Here is an 18,670-nt window from a genome sequence, read left to right as displayed (position 1 = left end):
GAACAAAATACTGCTGTGAGTAAACAGAGCTGTTGACTTGTCATTGCAACCCTCGAGATCATGAGCTGTGTGTGAGCTGCAGGAGAGAGCAAACAGCCCCTTCTTGCTCACAGACAAACACGTCCCGTGCCTGGCAGGGAGATTTAAGCAGAAAGAGTGTAAACCACAACTCTGAGAGTGTAAACCACAACCCTGAGTGTGTGGTTATGATGTAAAGCTTGAGAGAGCACTGCTGTAATGTGTAGATTTTGCCAGACCCCTGAAGAGGGGCTGCACTGCTGACCCAACCTTCTGTGTTGCAGAGCCCGCGGCAAGTGCTGGCCCACAGGGACCCCCGGCCACCAAACCCTGCATCCACGTGCGCTGGGCCGTGGATGAACACAGGTTTAGGAAAAGCTGGAATTGCTCTCTCCCCTTTTCCGCAGCTTCAAACCGGGCGGCGCGGCTGTCCCAGCTGGCCGAAGGACAAACGCACCGGCAGCGGGATGCTCCGGGGGCCGGGGCCAGGGCATGCACCGGCTCGTTCCCCCGGGGGCGGCCCCGGGCTGGGTGGCACGGTCCCCCGAGCAGGGACAGCCCCTCCGCTCGGTGCTGCTGCCGGAGCCCGGCCCTCGGCCGGGGCTGGGGCTGGGGCCGCCCCCGGGGCCGGGGCGGGGAGAGGCGGCCGGGGCGGCGGCGGCGGGCGCGGAGCGGAGCGGAGCGGAGAGGAGAGGAGCGGGGATGGCAGGACCGCTGCGGGCCGCCCTGGCGCTGGGGCTGCTGGCGGCCGCTCAGCCCGCACCGGCCGCGGGGCAGCGGCGGCAGGCAGAGGTAGGAGCGGCACCGGCACCGGCACCGGCACCGGCACCGGCACCGGCACCGGCGGGGAGGGGCGGGAGCGCGTCCTGGGTGTGCGCGTCCCACTGAGTCCATGTCATAGGTGTGCCCGTGTCCCTGTGCTTGTGCCGTAGGTGTGCCCACGCTCTAGATGTGACTGTCCCTGGGGTGCCCAGGTCATAGGTGTGCCCATGCCCCGCCAGGTGTGTGTATGTCCCTGTGTGCCAAGGCCATGGATGTGTCTTTGACCCCGGTGTGCATGTCCCTGGTGTTCCTGTGTCCCTGGTGTGCCTGTGCCGTAGGTATGAATGTACATCCCCACCACAGGTGAGTGCCCATGAGCTCCTGACACCTGTGCACCCACGTGTGCCTGGGTACAGGCAGTGTGTGTGGCACAGCTGTGTGGCTGTGCCAGCCGCTGATGGGGCTGTGCCGTAGGGTTGTGTTGGAATGCCAGGGTGTGTGGCCACATGGACCGTGTGCAGCTGTGGCAGAGAATCACAGACTGGTTTGGGTTAGAATGGACCTAAACTCAACCTATTTCACCCCCTGCCATGGGCAGGGACACTTCCACTGCCCCAGCTCGCTCCAAGCCCTGTCCAACCTGGCCTGGAACACTTCCAGGGATGGGACAGCCACAGCTGCTCTGGGCACCCTGTGCCAGGGCCTCCCCACCCTCACAGGGAACAGTTCTTTCCCAATATCTAATCTGTCTGCCCTACTTCAGCTTAAAGCCTTTCCTCTTTGTCCTATCTCTCCTTGCCCTTGTCCAAAGTCCTTCTCGAGTTCTCTTGGAGCCCCTTTAGGCACTGGATGGGGCTCTGTGTGTCCCTGGAGCCTTCTCTTGTCCAGGATGAAACACCCCAGCTCTCTCAGCCCTTGTCCAGGTGTCCCCACAGGTGATGTGCACCTGCAAACCCACCCTGCCACACAGCTCCATTAACAGAACTCATGCAAGAGGAAACCTTCCCATGTCCCAGCATATCAGGAGGGGACAAAAGCCAGCCCTTCCCCTGCCTGCCTCTCCCCAGGGCTGTCCCCATCACCTCTGTCTGGATTTCTTTGGTTTGTCCTGCTGTCATTGTCACCCTGTACCACCATCCATTCCTGTTTGTTTTAGGAGGACAAGGTTTGAGATTTGGCTGGTGTACAAGGGTTCATATTGGGTTTTTTTTTTTTCTTGTTTAGGCCTAGATCCAGTGTACATTTGCACAAATGCTTAAATTTCAACCCCAGCCAGCAAATCCTGGTGAATTGATTGGGATTTTGAAGACATGCTCTGAGAGGAAAAGGGCATAGGAATGCTCAGAGGCTTGTTTTGATGGGCAGGCTTCTGCTTAGAGATGCTGCTTCAGAGAGGTCATTAAGAGTTGTGCTTTTTCCACTGTCCACAAACCTCAGCCCAGCCCCTCATGCCACCTAAAATAAATGAAAATAAATATGCACCAAATAAATCTGCAAAGATTTTCATGCTCAGAAAACCAACAATTTAAGATGCACTTTAAAAAGAAAATAAACTGATTGGAAACAACTGGTTTAACAATCCAAACTGCCTTTCCACTGCTGGGTGGTGATTTCTGAGTTCTTTTCCTTTGAAACTTCAGAACAGATCCCAGGATTATGGCAGATCCCTCGTGAGGGAGTGCTGGGCCAGTGACTTTCCTGTCTCCCTGCCTCAGTTTCCCCAAGGGGATGAGCTGTGCTGGCCAGGGACTTTTGGGACAGCTCACACAATGGAAATGCAGAGACTAGGGTGTAGAACTCGCCTAAATAAACTGAGCAGTTAATTTTCTTTTAGGAGGAAGCTGAAATTCTCACATAACATCAAATAGTTCTGGTGATTTGTGGCTTTCAGAGCACTTCCAGGCTTTGCTTCTATAACTTTTTAAAAAATTCTTCTCAAAAAGCCACAGTTAGCAACAATAGGTTGTGTAAACTTAGATGCATAAGACTGTGAAAATGCCCAGTTATGTGCTTTTCCTGGCTGATGCCCATGTTTTCACTGCATCCATATCAATTGCAGTTGAAAAAAAAAACACGTTAAAAAATAAGAAAAATTCAAAAATTTAATTTGAAACATTTGTATGTGAAATCATCTTATCATCTACAGATAAGAGAGGGCCCAATGTAAGAGAGCACATTGTTTGGCAGAGTTGGTGCCTGCCTGAGCTGTGCTCAGACTGCAGCTGGGGGGGTGGTGATGCCCGAGATTTCCTGATCCCGGGGGAATTGTGTAAAATACCCGGGTCATGTGAGATCTCAGGCCGTGGAGGGAATGAGGAGCACGGTGAAGTGCTGGTGGAACCAAGGACAAAAGACAATGAAGTTCCTGAAGAGATTTGTGTGAGAAGCTCCAGGTCTGTTTTGGTGGAAATAAAAACTGGGGAGAAATTTGAGAGAAACAGGGAATGGGAACAGAGAACTAGATCAATTGACTGAATAATTCTCATTTTGGATTTTTTTTTCCCATTTTTTTTTTCCCCTGTCCTGCCCTTCTCCTTCCCATCTTGCAGTATCTGGTGCACACTGACTTGTCCCCCTTAGCAAACCAAGGTCTCACATTCCGGGCTCTGGGGTGTGTTTGTGATGGCAAATGCTCCAGTGTCCGGCTGAGCTGCTTTAGGGAGCAGGCGGGGTTGGGATGCAGGATGCTGAGCGCAGCTGGATGGAGGGAGGGTCCCGGGTACCACGCAGACACGGCGGGGCTGGGAGGCCAGCTTGGGTACAGAGCATCGCACGTTTTCCTTCTGAAATAAAGAGGAGGAATCCTCCTTCCTGTAAAAATCCCTGCTGTTCAGCTTCAGCACGGCGCTGGAAGGAGAGGAGGAGGAATTCCCCTTTTGAGGCATCGCTGTGCCCTGTAAACAGCCGTGAGAGCGTCTCTGAGCCGCTGCCGCCGGCGCGGATGTGGAGAGCGGCTCCGAGCACCCCGGCAATCCCCCGGTGTGATTTACACCCCGTGAGTCACCGCAGCACAAACAGCTCGCTTTTCTTCCTGCTTCTCCCCCAAAACAATCCCCACTTGTTAGGGCAAATATCGCCCGCCGGGCGAGGAGCCGCGGCCGCCGGCAGCGGGGACGGAGCCTTCCCCCAGCTCCCACCCCGGTGGAGGGCAAGACTGCTTTCCTTTCTCTCCTTAGACACAAAAACACAACCGGCCTGCGTGACCGAACTGGTTTGTTCAGCCGCTCTGGTATTCGCAGGGGAAGGTTTGGCCAAGCCCGGTGTTCTTCCCTGTTTTCCTCAAGTGTTTTTGGGTCGCATTCAGGAGTTTTGGTGCTGCAGGTGGTGTGGCCCATCGGGGTGTGGGGTGCTGGGGGTGCCGGGGTAAAGCTGCCAGCTGCTTCCCAATGAGTTTTCACAGAACCGTGGATTGGTTTGGGTTGGAAGGGACCTTAAAACTCTTCTCATTCCACCCCCTGCCATGGGAAGGGACACCTTCCACTAGACCAAGCCACTCCGAGCCAACATCCAAACGGTTCATGAAACCAGGAGGGGTTTTAGTTAGACCTGGCTTACTGCTTCTCGGCTTTAGAAGATCGAGTGTGAAAATAAAAGGAGTTTAGAAGATCCCAACTCCACATCTTTAGTGGGAAGTGAATTATTTGCTGCTAAAGTAGGATTTTAGGAGTGGTAGGCGAGACAGGAGATTCCTTCTGGACCGGGTTAGGCACAGCAGGGGGAAATCCCATCAGCCAGACGGAGCTTGGGATTTTAACCACGCTCCATCACCAGTGCAGAGAGTCAGCTGAGACTTCGCTGCCTGTTCAGCAGGAGGACAAGCAGGCTCTGTGCTCGCTAATGCCCCTTCTCGTGTGTCTATAGATATAATATTTATAGAGATACTTACACACACACTTAAACAAAAGCGGCGCGGGGGCTCTGCCTGAGGCTTTGCAGGGATGAGCGGAAGCAAATGAGCATTTTTAATCGATGTGACATCTTCTGCAGGCAGCTCGCAGGCAGCAGGGGCTCGATGGACAGGAGGAGCCGCTGCTCCTTCGGTGACCACTCCAAAACACGCCCCAGGCCAGCTCTCCTAGTGTGTGTGCTGGGGGAAACTGAGGGTGAAAAGCAGAAGGCACTGTGCCCATTTTAGTGGTGAGATGATGTGGGGATGCTGGAACCAGGGTTTAGGATCCATCTGGGCTGTCTCGTGATTTAAAACAAAAGACTTTAAAGGTGCAGCTTGTGGAGGCATCACGTGTAATCACGACACAAAACCCTTCGGCAGGGTGGGGTCGCTTCCCTGCACTGCGGGGGACGGAGAGGACAGATGGGGTTTGTACCCGGCAGAGCAGAGGGACCACGGTCAGCAGGAGCTCAGTGTGAGGCTTCTCCGGTACTTAGCTGGTGGAAAGGAGCCAGACCCGGTGTGTCTGGAGGGGAGAACAGGCAGGAGCGGAGCCTGCTGTCTCGGCACTCTCGTTATCCCAGTTTCCAGGCAGGGAAGGCTAATTGTATTTGCCGCTGGCTGTCTTCCACCCGGGATGCCTGTGGTCGAGGCCGAGGTGTTTCCTTGGCTTTAGCCAAGGCAGAGATGATTTCCAGGGTTGCAACAGGCTCCACATCAGAGCCCTGAGATGGGAGGGGCCCCTCGGTCTTCCCCAGTGTCCTCCCACTGTCCCTGCAGCAGCCCCGGAGGATTCTCTGCTCCCAGGCAGCCCAGCCAGACCCATCCTCCTCTCCCTCCCTCATGCACAGGGGGAGCTGGGCATATTTCATATTAATGTTTCTCTTTGTTTCCTGCTGTTTTTCTTTTCCCATTGTATGGGAAAGAGCATTTCCCTGTCTGGGGCAGGAGGGAAGGGGTTTTCCCAGCACGGCCAGTCTTTGCATTGCAGCTTCTGGAGAGGTTTAATGGGCTGGTGCCAGATTCCAGCCAGCCCTGACGGAGCTTGTCTGGGCTCTGGGGTTTGTGCAGTGCTGGGGGAACCTTGAGCACTGGTTTGGGCACAGGACACTGTGTCATGGGGCTCTTGGGTTGCCCTGGACCCCCAAAACTCCCTGGATTTTTATGCTCTGTGCTCAGATAAATACCTGACGGAGTGGGGGATCAGCACATCCCTCTCCATCAGCCCTGTGTTTCCAGGACCACCATCACCTTTAGCTAACAGTAGATATATCTAGAAAATGTAATAAAATTTCTCCTGATGGTTTTGCAGCCAGAGAGTCGGTGCCTGTGTGTGAGAACCTCAATGTGACACAGGCCAGAAACCACAGAGAAAATGCTGCTTTGCTTGGACTTGCAAAGCTCAAGGAGTTCTGGGCAGGAATGATAAAACCAGTGGCCTCTGTGCCTTCTGGTGCTGCTCAAGAGCAGCTGCTGGGACAGGGGTTGCTTTTTTCACTGCGCACCCTGACATGTCCAGATGGGGTTTCAAGCCTTCATGAGATCATGGTGAGGAAAAACCATTTTCACGCTTTAAGGATGGGATTGTGTTGGGTTACAGGCGAGGAAAGAGCTTCAGGTTGTGCTGAGTGAATGCAAAATTGTGTTAGAGAAGGTTCAGAGTGATGTGAGAGTCAGGACTTTCCATCTGGGTGTTCTCAGCTCACATTTATCTGCAGTGATGTCACCACTGGGATCTTCACCCTGCACCCTTATATGTAACTGGTGATTTTGTGCTTCTGGAACAGAACTTTATAAAAACACAAGGAGAAAAGGGTCAGATTCCTTCTCCTCTCTAGATACTCTCAGAGGGCTCCAAGCCACCCCATCTCCAGGATGCTCCTCCATCCCCACATCCTCTATCCCTGCATGCTCATCCTGAGTTGCTGCTGGATTTTGCCTCCTGGTACCCCAGTAAAGGAGGGGTTATCCTGGTGTGGCTGGGGAATGGCAAGTCCAGAATAGCTGGATGGTCCATCCCTGGGCAGAGGTGTTGTGGCTTCTCCTGAAAAACAGACCAATGCTCTCCCTGCCAGTGTGACACTTGCCTGATTTTTCCTCACTCAGTGGACCAGTGTGAGGTGTCTGAGTGACTCTTGCCATGCAGCCTGGTGCTGCTGGGATGAGCTGCTGGTGCCTCCAGATGAGACAGACAGCTTTAGTGGGAAAAAAACAGCCAAATTCTTTGTGTGGGACTGAGCAAAGAGCGTGTCCAAGCAGGAATCTGTGCCAGTCCTCTGCCGGAGGGGGATGCTCCAGGTAGAAGGGGCGTAAAGGAAGAGATGAAACTGGTGGAGATGAGGTCTGCAGAGCACACCTGGATGTGCCTGCCCTGCCCACGCTGGGGTGCCGTGTTTGGGGATGACAGGAAGGTGGCTGTTCATGGCAAGCAGAAGGTTAGGGCAGGAGGAGGAGAGGGAGAGACCCTGGCACACCTCGGGACTGCCACATCCACAAACCATTCCTGCTCCTTGACAAGGCCCGGGAAGCGCTGCTGCCTCCTCTGCAGGGACATAAAGGAGAACTGGGTCACCCACAGCCAGGAACAGCACTGAGAGGAGGTCAACACTCCAACCCCCTCCTTTTCCCGGCCCCGGGATGAGCCGGGAGGGAAACAGCTTTAAAAACACCAGTTTTCCCAGAGGGCACCAGCCGTGCTATCTGGGTCAGCCCGTGGCACTCCTGGTGCTCGCCACACCTCTCCTTTGGGATGCGGGGAAAGGAAGCCGCCACTTTCACTTTTTATTCTGAATATTATTCATTGCTGTAACTGCGGCTTTGCTGCACTAACAGGATGCTGGGCAGCTTGTTTGTATCCCGCAGACATCCCTGGCTGGGGGGCAGGCGGGCGTGGAGCATTCCTGTGAACCCAACTATTAACTCCTCCAAAAGCTGGGCAGCAGCCTGAGCCGTTTATTTTCTTTAACATACAATTTAAGTGCTGGAGCAAGTTCAGAGAGGCAATCTCCGTCCGTGTCAACGGCCGATAAGAAGAAGAATGGTTTGGCAAAACAAATTGCGCCCGGAGCGTCCCCACTTTGCATCAGCACATCCTGCGTGGGAATGGGGGGAGGCTGAGCCTGACCCCATCTCACCCCGCCCTACCCATGGCCGCAGCACTTCGGCCTTTGTTTGAGTCACTGCATTGAGCCGGGGCGATTAGAGCTGCGGGTTTGGTCGCCTGTAGCTGCGGATGACATGACAGCAAAGGTTTTCCATCTCTCTCGTGTTCTTCCACGCCTCCATCGTGTCGTGGCCCAAGAGCCATCCAAAATGATGGGGAGGAGACACACAGGAACCTGCACGGGCGCAGGAGGTGCGGCTGCTTGAGGCGCAGAGCTCTCGGGAGCAAAATCAGTGGGGCATTTTGGGTTTGCAGCACTGTTTGCCATCTCATATTCTTCCCCTCCCCCCCTCCACTCCACTTCCCAAGCCAACACATGCTCTGAGCTGCACCTTTCCCATTTTTTTCTTGCAGCTCTTCCTGGAGAAATACGGCTACTTCAGCGAGCCGGGGGCCGGCACACACAGCCCCGCCGAGTTCACCGAGGCGCTGAGGTAGGAGTCTTTTATTCAAAACTCAGCAGCTCCAGCTGCAGGGGTGCTGCCAGCACTCCGAGGGTTTTTTTTTTTTTTTTTTTTTTTTTCAGCCAGAGTGGTCTTTTTGCAGCTGGAGGCCCTCTGTCTCACGGTCTGATGCTAAAGCACAGCCAGTCCTTTTTGGAAAGGCGGGTCCGTGCCCGGCTCCCACAGCTGGGTGCCGGCTGCTGGCACCCGGCTCTCAATGCTTTATTTGCCTTTTAAGGCCCGGTGCTCGCCTCGCAATAAAATCTGCGGGGAGGCCGAGCTTGAGGAAGGCTGGGAGATGTCAGGGGGGGCGAGCTGCCAGCTCCTGCCTGGACTTCTCCTAAGGACATCACCTCGGCTCTGGGAGCATCCCGGGTCTGACCTTATGCAAAGCCAAACGTAAAATTAAATGGGAAGTCAAATAACCGCGGTTAAAATCTGGAAAAGCCATTTTTAGTCTCCCCTATTTGCTTTTGCCCTGCTAGGAGGTGACTTACAGGTCAGCTGTGGTTGCAGAGCCAAATCCTTGTTTCACCAGCTGGATGAAGTTCTGATGCTAGGGTGTGAAGCTTGTAGGGTGGAAATCCCGGTTCAGTCAAATCCTGGCACAAACATAACCAAACCCCTCCTCGGGGCATCTGGGTGCTGATACTTCCCGTCCTTTTGCAGGGATTTCCAGCGGGTGACCCACCTCCCACCCAGCGGGGTGCTGGATGCCCTCACCCTCCATCAGATGGCGATGCCGAGGTGTGGCACGGATGACGGGGACAGCCTCTCTGCCGGGGCACGCCGGGCATCGCCCGCCCGGCGCCGCAGACGCACGGCACAGCACGGTGAGCACCGGCACCGAAGCTCCCGGTGGGGTTTGGGGTCTGGGGTGCTCGGATCTCCCGTCCTGGACTCGTGGGGAAGCTGCTGTGAGTGGGAGGTGCAGCCCCATTGGCACAGCATCCAGCCCAGGACACACTTGGAGGTTATTTTTAAAGCTCTTTATTTTTAGTTGTTCTCTGTGGCTTGATGTCAGCAGTGATTAGAGATGCGACTCCCACTCGGGAGGGAATTCGGCTCTCTGGGGTGGTTTTACTCCTGCTGTAGGAGGCAGGACATGTCCCAGAGAACACTCAGGTCACCGTGGCCCCACACTCAGCTGTGCTGGCATGATCTGGAGGGCAGGGGCTGGCACGCAGTGAAGTTATCTCCAGGTTTTGCTGACCTTTGGGACTTCTAATGCATATTAGGGACACAGCAATAACAAAAAACCTGCCAGCACTTGGCTGCCTGACCCGAGAGTGTTTTCACCCATGTTAAGGGGTTTAACTCTGCTCCAAGCATCCTTCTGTGCTCCTGTGTGTCCAGGACTGGGCCTCTCATCCATTGGGAGCTCTCTTTGGGCTTACAGATGAGTAACTGGATTCCTAGAGAGCAAGATTCTGGGGCCAGCTGTGCTTAGGACATGGGAAAAACGAAGGCGAGATTAAGAAAAGGTTCTGTGCCATGTCAGGCTGTCTGTGCATCTGTCAGGGCTGGTGATGGATGGCCCCAGGAGAGCCCTGTCTTCCTCCTCCAGCCTCTGGATTTCCTTCCAAAGCCCCAGTATGCAGCGTGTCCCTTGCAGGAGCCATCGTATGCCCAGGATATGTGGACAGTGAGCAGAGCAGGAAGGACATACAGCCGGAGATGGGCAAACAGAAACAGCCAGTGCCCTGTGGCTCACAGGGCTCTTTTTTTGAGAGATCACAAGTGTGGATGAGTAGTAAGAGATGCCCAGTAGCTCAAGGAAAGGGCTCAGTGTGGCACTGGTCATTGCTCTGGTGATCTGATGCCACGAGCAGCAGGGATGGGAGCAGCACCACATCAGTACCCACAGGCTGGATGGGGGACAGGGGTGCCTGCAGGGCTGATGGCACCAGCCAGGAAGGCTGGAGGCTTTGTGCTATTTATCCTGCTTGGAGCAGGAAACCCTGGCAGCTGAGCCAGCAAAATGCTTTGTTATCTACACTTCTCCCAGCGGGATCTCCCTGGGCAGCCTCTGTGTCCCTCATCCCTCTGGCTTGGGGCACACTCAGAGCCCAGCATGGGGGCAGAAGCCAAGCCTTCCTCTTCCCAAGAGCCAGCCTTGCCCATCCTCCTCCGGTGGTAGATGCTCTGCTTTTGTGGAGGGAAGGATGGGATGCCAGGCTTTGTTTTAGGGCTGCAGCCTTCCAGGCAGCCTCCAGCTTTTGCTGTGCAGAGTGGAAGCTCATCTGGGTCCCTTAGGAGCTGGAGGCCATCACTGCACTGACAAGCAGTAGGAACTGATTCTGTCCCCAGGAGTGTGACCAGTTAGCCCAGTCACCGCAGCCATGAAATGGGGGAGAAGGAGGCAGAGCTGGGGTGGGATATCTGCCAGGTTTGTGGGAGGCTCAGCTCAGAACCAGGGCAGTGAGCCCCGGCGTGCTGCCAGCTCTGTTCCCCCTGTTTTCCTGCACATCTGGAGCAGAGGCAGATGCTGGAGGACTGTCACCACTCCCACACCTCAGCACCAGCTCTGGCACCCACAGCCTCCTAGGCCCCCATGGCTTTTTTCCTCCTCCCAGATGCCTCCAGATAAACGTAATCCCAGGGCTCTGGGGTCCCACAGCTGCTGAGGAGTGCTAGGGGAGGAGGAGAAGGAGGTAGAGGGGGCTGTGGTGCTGCTCAGTGACTCTATGAACTCTCATCTTTGCCCTCCTGTGTGGTAGGGGGGGTTGGGAGCTTAGGGGGAGTCACAAGGCTTGTCCCCTTCATCCTTGTCCTCCCCTCTCCTGGTGAAATTAGGGCTCTGTCTCCTGAAAACTTTTAGGGAAGCCTTAGGCACTAAGCTGTGCCCCCAGGGTGATGCTGAGAGCCCTTCCCACTCCTTTGCCTTTGTCCCACCCTTTCAGAGGTGGCCTGGATTCCTCTCCCTGAAATCCAGCCCTTGGGATGTGTCTTCGGGACTTAGAGCTGGTTTCAGGCAGGTTTTCCTCCTAGCAGGGACCCATGCTAGATTTGACTCTGGAGAGGATGGTGAGCCAAAGGCCGAGTTCAAACTTGGTACCACAGCTTCTCATCTCCTCAGAGAGGTTTCAGGGTTTGGTTGCAACTCCAGCCTTGGGTGGGCTCTAGTGGTGGCACCCTCAGAAGGATTTCATCATGATGCTGCAGCTGCTGGTGACACACCTGCCTCAACTTCCAGCTTCGGCTTGGGAAAACCACGACATTTCCATGAAGTTTCAGCCAGGCAGCCCCTGGGTGGAAGGACAAGCCCAAGTGCCCATTGCTGAGCTTGTCCTGTTGCAGGTGGGCGCTGGTACAAGCGGCACCTGTCGTACCGGGTGGTGAACTGGCCGTCCTACCTGCCCCAGCACGAGGTGCGCCTGGCCGTGAGAGCCGCCTTCGAGCTCTGGAGCAATGTGTCCTCCCTGGTGTTCTGGGAGGCACAGGATGGCCCTGCTGACATCCGCCTGACCTTCTTCCACGGGGACCACAACGATGGACTCAACAACGCCTTCGACGGGCCAGGTGCTGGTTGCTTCCCCCTCGTAAGCTTCTCTTTTACAACGTGGGCTCTTCCCCGGCAGGGAGGAGGGCTGGGCTTGTGATGGGCTGGGAGTGATGGAGGCTCTGCAGTCTCTCTAGCCCAGTTTGCACCAGTTTGTTGTCTGATTTGGGATCCCCCCTCCACCCCAACTCTGCAACTGAGGTCTGCCAGCAAGGTGGCGGAGATGTTCCTTATAGGCCCTCAAGGAGCCCTCTGCATCTTACAACACACTCCAAACATGGGCTCCTCCAAAAAGACCTAAAACTGGCATGTAGTAGCCTGGGGTCAAAGACCCTGGCTGCCACCAACATAACTGCATAGGAAGTTCCACAAGGAACAGCCTCTCCTGGTGTCTCAGACAGGCTTCAGCCACAAGGTACCAAGATGCAAGCAGTGCCTGGAGTTCAGGCCAACAGCTCTTAGAGTGATTTCAGCTTGGCTTGCAAGGTACCTTTGGCTGGCACAGCTAAATGAAACCAGGAGCACTGTGTAGAGATTCCACAGGGTTCTTTATTGTCTTCTGTGAAGGGGAGTTCAGGGACAACAGCATTCCACTGAACTGGGTAAAAGTAGGGGTTTTTATAGGGAAAATATGGCTTGCTAGAATGACCAACGATTTGGGGCTAAGGAAATAGGACCAATAGTTTTACAAGGAGATAAAGTGGGGTCCAAAGCGAGGAGAAGGGTCTCTTAGCCCAGTCACCATAGCTAAGCAATTCTGATCTAGGGAATAGTTCTCCAAGGAGGCCTCGTGAGGGGCCCTGCTCCCTCCACTCTGGCCCCCATTTAGGCGAACCAGAGCTGCGTGTGCCCGCTGCTCCGTGGTCCCTGATGGCTCTCGTGTCCCCAGGAGGTGCCCTGGCTCACGCCTTCTTCCCCCGGCGAGGAGAAGCCCACTTTGACAGCGCCGAGCGCTGGTCCCTGCACAGCGGCAAGGGGCGCAACCTCTTCATCGTGGTGGCCCACGAGGTCGGGCACACGCTGGGGCTGCAGCACTCGCCCGTCAAGAGCGCCCTGATGTCTCCCTACTACAAGAAGCTCAGCAAGGATTTTGTCCTCAGCTGGGATGACGTCTTGGCCGTCCAGAACTTGTATGGTGAGCCTGGCTTCCTCCAGCATCCCTTGGTTCCTCCGGGGCTGTTCTCTGGGATGGAGAGTGAGCAGTAGGGATGGGAGAAGGGCCCTGAAAGGGGAGAGGACTGCAGTGTGTGGCCACACCTGTGTGTGGCTAAGGAGGAAAATGCAGGAGAGGTGGGACAGGTACCAGGGCCTCCAGGGCAGGGAAGGTTGGCTTTGCTGCCCACTTGTCTGCTGGTGCATGTTTTTTGGGGTATCAAGGGATTTTTTTGCCACCATCATGTAGAGTGGGATAGGAACCAGACAGTGGGACAAGGAGTCTTTGGAGCCTTGGGAGTCCCAGCCCTGTGCTCTGGGAAAAGTTGTTCCTCTGCCCCTTCTCCAGACTCCTCATCCCTTGTTCCATCCCAGGAAAGCCCTCCAAGGGCTCGGCCATCCAGCTCCCAGGCAAGGTCTTCACTCACTTCCAGGACTGGAACATGGATCTTTATGGCAGGGACCGACAGCAGAGGAGCCTCAGCACCTACTACTGCCACTCCTTCTTCGATGCCATAACTGCTGGTGGGTGTTGGCCAGTGTGACCCTCTCCCAAAACGTGCACCCCTACCCCTTGTCCCAGTGTTGCTGCAGCTCTCAGTGGTGGGAAAGGTGGGTTTGACTGGCCCACAGCTCCTGGCACTGTTGGCATCACTGATGCACAGTGAAGCAGTGCACCTTGAGGGCACAGCGATGTGTCAGGAGCAGGGAAAACATCCTAAAACTTGGGCCATGGCAAGGATTAATCACTGCAGGAGCTCAGCTGTGCAAGATAAGCCTTGAACTGTGGTCAGCATTTATCCCCTCATGGCTGGAGTGAGGCAATGAGTTATGGAAGCTGGGGGGGTAGCTGGAAAGGCAGGAGGAACCATCCAAACCCTGAGGATCCCTAAAGCACCACGGGCCTGCATGGGGAGGAGAGGGGAGCTGGGCAGCAGTGGCAGGTGGTTCCATAAAATTTCTCACCTGGGGCACCCTCCCTCTGCCTCACAGATGGGGATCACAACCTCTACATCTTCAAGGGCAGCCACTACTGGGTGGTGTCAGCCAGTGGCAATGCCAGTGACCCACGGCCACTGCAGCCACGCTGGCCCGGCCTCCCCGCCAGCATCGACGCCTGTGCCTGGTCCCAGCTCAGTGGAAAGTTCTACTTCTTCAAAGGTGGGTGAGAGGGTAGAGGACTCCCCTCAAAGCTCCTGCCTGTGGTGTGGTTGGAGCCACACAATTCCTGTTTGTGTCCCCTCCCGCTGGTCCCCTCCCAGTGCAGAGCTGGGCCATTGCTGCATCCTGGGTGTGCAAGACCCTGGGCTCAGTGTCCTCTGATGGATGAACCACATGGCCCTGGAAGCCACATCACCTCCTTGTGCCTGAGTTTCCCCATCAGGAGAGCAGCACTCACTGGGGTGTCAAAGCAAATCCAGGTGCAGTGGCGAGTCTTGGGGAGAAAATGCTCCCCAAAATATGAGGTGCAGGGGAGTGCATGGGGATTTCATGGTGCACATGGATCCTGTGTTGTGCCTGGAGGCTGAGCTGCCCTGGGAGCTGGGATGAACTCCTGGGATCCATGAACTGCTCCAGGAGCTGGGATAAATTGCCCAAAGAGCTGAGATACCGTCCATGATCTGCCCCAGGAGCTGGGATACCATCCATGAGCTGCCCAGCAGCCAGATGGGGAGAGGAAGGTCAAACCAGGCAGCCTGGCTGCCAGGGTCAGTCCCAGCTTTTAATGGAAAGCAGTGACTGGTTGTTCAGAAAAGGGGCTTTGTGCTGCAGCTGGGTGAGAGCCAAAGCCCCTCTGCCTCCCCAGCCCTCCCTGCTCCCTCCATCATCCCCAGGGCTGCGTCAGGCTGTGCCTTGTGAGCAGAAAGGGGCTTTTGTCTGCCCTGTTGTGGGGACAGGATGCTCTGGGGACAGCCAAGCCACTGGTCCCCATTGCAATTCCTGCTGCAGTGCTGGCTCAGATGTCCCAGCCTGTTGGATCTGTTTCTGTCTGTCCCATTTTCTGTGTGGGATCAGGGGGAGGTTTGCTAGAAGCAGCATGGTGGTGGCTGTTGGCTCTGTCCCTGGTGGTCCCTTTCCATGCCTTCAAGCCCCTGAGTGCCTCAGTTTCCCCCCAGCCCGGTCCACAAGCAGTGGTTCTGGTTGGGTCACCAGTGGGATGGATGTCACTGAGTCCCGTGGCTGAGTATCCACATGTCCTGGAGCTCTTCCTGCCACGGACCCCACCGGGCTGTGCTCTAACCCATCCCCGTTCCCCCCAGGCGGCCGATGCTGGCGCTACGAGGGCTCCAAGCTGGAGGCAGGATTTCCCCAAAAATGCAGCGCCCTGGGGCTCCCTCGGCACCCGGACACCGCGCTCTACTTCCAGCAGCTCCGGCGGCTCGTCCTCTTCAAAGGCCCCAAATACTTCGTGGTGGGCGAGGAGCCCCTGGGCGTGGAGCCCTACTACCCCCGCAGCCTGCGGGACTGGGCACGGCTGCCCCCGGGCACGGCCGGGGCTCTCACCCACCGCGATGGCTCCGTCTACTTCTTCCAGGATGACCAGTACTGGAAATTTGACCAGGTTAAACTGCAAGTGGTGGCCACTGGCAAATGGGCCACACAGCTCGCCTGGATGGGCTGCTGGGATGCCAACAGTGAGCAGGTTGTTTTCTGAGCATGGCTTGATGGGGTGAAATGGGGCTCTGGACCTCGCCTCGCTCACTGCTGGATCCCTCTTTGTGTGACTCTGGGTTCCTGTCTGAGGATGGTCAGGCAGGGACTGGACAGGCTGCCCGTGGGTGGCTGCAGCTGCGGGATGGTGGAGCAGTGACCCAGCAGAGCTCGGATGAGCTGGGACAGGTGTGCCACAGCCAGGTGGCCTGGAGGCCTTGGAACGCTGTATTTTTTTTAAAAAAGACCACCAAAAAAAGACCGTATCAGCCGTGGAGACTGCAAACACACCTATTTCTGTTATCTTTCTGTGTAACTATTGTTACACATGTTTTTCAAACCAGGACTGGGGTTTGGTGATACTTTTTAATATCTTAGTTGTTAGTTGTTGGTATCTGTCATTTTCCCACAATCAGGTAGAGAAGTGTCTCGTTGCTGCTTGCTTTGGGGTTTGGATGGTTTTAAATAACAGACTGAGAAGTTCCCTGGTTTCAAACGACAAGAAGAGAGACATTTGGACAAAAATTTGGGTCCATGTGGAGCTTTGCCCCAGCTGTTTGCTCAGACCCTGGGGTATGGAGGGTTGGGGATGCTTTGCTGGGCTGTGCTCACATCCCAGAGCTCTGCTGAGGCACCAGCTGGAGACGCTCCCACCGTGGGATTTTGGGGCTGAAAGCAGAGGGGTTTGGTGTAGAGGTGGAGGGAAAGGGGAGGCTTAGCTGAGCTGCTGGCCATGTCACTGTGCTGCTCACAGGCAGCTGGGGCACTGCCTTTCAGCTGGGTTTGGGGTGTCTGGCTGGGCTCTCTGGTGTCTAACAAGGGTCGTGCTCACCTGGCAGCCCTCACTGTGTGCAAAGTGCCTGTGCTCTGCTGTCTCTGCAAGGGACAGGATCAGCGAGTTTCTGAGCCCCTGGGCCCCACCTGGATGAACAGGGGTGACAAATAACTGGGGGAGGAGGGGAAGAGGAGAGGGTGAGCAGGACAGAGGGACATGTCTGTGCATGCAGGCCCACAGGGACAGCGTGGCTGCATATTCCTCATTCCTTTCCCAAGGCAGACTCCCCACCTGGAAATGCTGCTGGCTCCTGGGCACGGTCACCAGTTCTGTCTGCAAAGGGCCATCGTGTCCCAGGGCTGGGGATGGAGCTCACCTTCTCAGAGCAGGAATTCTGAGGCACTGGTGCCGAGCAAGACAGAGCTCAGCTTTATTAAATGGTTTATTGAAACCATTTAACCAGAGGTTCTCCCAGGACTCAGACCCCAACCCTGCTTTGGTCCTGCTGTGCCATGTCAGGCTGCTGTGCTGGGGTGACACATCAGGGTGCCCTCCTGATGCCAGCAGCTTCAAGGATTCCTCTTTTATTCATCTTTGCCTATTCTAGACCTTCCCTGCAGAGCAGGGCTTGCCCTAAGCAGGATGCCAGGGCTGGTACATCCCAGGGGTTTTTGGTGCTGCCAGGTGCCAGCTGAGCTGGGTTTGGCAGGATGGGGAGCCAACACTCTTCCTATTTCCCATAACACTCCTGAGTGAGCCCTTCATGAGCAGCCACAGACACAGGGTCTTCATCTGCCTAAAACCTCAGGGCACTTTCCACGTTGCCAAAGAAACGGCCCTGCAGCATTTTCATTGGAATTGAATGATAATGAGGTGACGTTTCCTGCAGGGAGTCCCAAGGGCTTGGATACCTGACAGCAAATAAAACCAACCTCTGGATATGTGGCATTGGGATTTGTGCTTGTTTTCATGTCACACTTTGGGTTTGTTTGTTTTGGTTTTTTGTTTTTTTTTTTTTTAAATCAAATCTCCAGTTTCCTGACAGGGATGTGTTTAACATGCCTGTGGGTGTTTGGGGTTGGAGTAGGGATTGCTGAATATGGCCTCAGCTTTCATGCTTTCAGGATCAAAGAGGGGAGATGGATCCCACTGAAAACTCACTGATGATGATGAAAACATGGAAATTCTCTTTCCTACTTCGTCTCCAAATTACTGAGGATTTTTCCATGCTTTGGGATGTGCTAATAGGTTTTTTTCCCCAGGCTGAATTCATTATTTATCCCTATTCCTGCCCCCTTAGAAGAAAGCCAGGCATCCCATCTGCTGTGTGACTGGAGGCTGAGGATGGGACTACCTCAAATCCTCTCCCCTTTTTGAGTTCTCCATCTCTTCCCTGGCTTGCTGCCATGTGTTTCCTGGGGCTGTGTCCTGTGGGATGCCTTGGGGCCCTGTGATGCTGCAGGGCTGGGGCTGAGCTCAGCATTGCTGACAGAGGCAGCAGGGGTCACTTTACTGTGTCACCCGTAGCCCCATCAGTTTGGGGGGATCTGGGGGAGGTGAACTCACACCCTGAGCCCGTCAATCCGCCCCACTGAGTGCCCTGGATGGAAATCCAGCTTCTCCAGGGTTCTTTTCTCCTGCTGGGCTCTCTGGCTGGGCAAATCATGCGCAGACTTCTCCAGCCTGCCAAACATTCCCCAGACAGAATAGCTGGGATTCTTGCATTCCCTCCCCCAAAATGACCCCAGCTGGACAGTGACCTGCAGTGACATCAGCAGCTGGCCCCAGGGAGAGGATGGGTTCCCCAACACGACAAGGAGCCCCACAAAACCCCGTAGTGGCTCTGTTTTAGTCCCAAGGCACTAACACTTCGCTGGTAGATTTGTTTTTTGCAGAAGTACCTGGGTGCTGTGGCAGCTCTGCAAGGCCTGGGATAGGGAGAGACTATCCCACATTCCCAGAGGTGCCCACTCATGTGCAGTTATTTCCTTAAAGCCCCAACTCCTTAAAATCACTCCATCCCTGCAGGAGCTTGGCTTTTGTCAAAGACCTCACTGTTGTGGAAGGACTTTGCAAGGGAGCACAGAGCAGAGAAAGCCCAAAGATGGGTGTGAAAATAAACCCTCCTCACCTTGAGGTTGCCCTGAAGATGAACTTCGTGGCCCTCAGGTCACCTCACCCGTGGTGGAGGTGGGTGTGGGTGTTTTGGGAAGGGGGAAAAACCCCCCTTGTGTGGTTGGAAGCAACTTGGGTGCAATGAGCTACTATTTAACTCCTTCCTGCCCTTGGGGGGGAAAGTCCACCCTGGCATAGC

At 55.3% G+C, this 18,670-nt stretch overlaps 1 protein-coding gene across 1 annotated transcript; it reads left to right on the top strand.

Moving 5' to 3' along the window:
* The first annotated feature begins 720 nt into the window (after positions 1-720).
* MMP28 (matrix metallopeptidase 28) lies at positions 721-15,585 on the top strand. Its single transcript, XM_062507172.1, has 8 exons — positions 721-810; positions 8,187-8,266; positions 8,945-9,108; positions 11,576-11,797; positions 12,667-12,912; positions 13,305-13,454; positions 13,923-14,090; positions 15,191-15,585. The coding sequence occupies exons 1-8, from the start codon at positions 721-723 to the stop codon at positions 15,583-15,585; spliced, it is 1,515 nt and encodes a 504-aa protein (XP_062363156.1).
* Positions 15,586-18,670: the final 3,085 nt, after the last annotated feature.

This window comes from Cinclus cinclus, chromosome 22, assembly GCF_963662255.1.
Source record: "Cinclus cinclus chromosome 22, bCinCin1.1, whole genome shotgun sequence".
Classification (NCBI taxonomy): domain Eukaryota; kingdom Metazoa; phylum Chordata; class Aves; order Passeriformes; family Cinclidae; genus Cinclus; species Cinclus cinclus.
The sequence above is the reverse complement of the archived record's forward strand: the minus strand, read 5'-3'. Positions and strand labels throughout refer to the sequence as shown.

Excerpts from the sequence above, each read along its gene's own strand:
- MMP28 (XM_062507172.1), top strand. The coding sequence starts at position 721 with ATGGCAGGACCGCTGCGGGCCGCCCTGGCGCTGGGGCTGCTGGCGGCC. Across the intron at positions 9,109-11,575 it reads CAGACGCACGGCACAGCACG|GTGGGCGCTGGTACAAGCGG; the intron begins GTGAGCACCGGC and ends GTCCTGTTGCAG. Across the intron at positions 13,455-13,922 it reads CTTCGATGCCATAACTGCTG|ATGGGGATCACAACCTCTAC; the intron begins GTGGGTGTTGGC and ends TCTGCCTCACAG.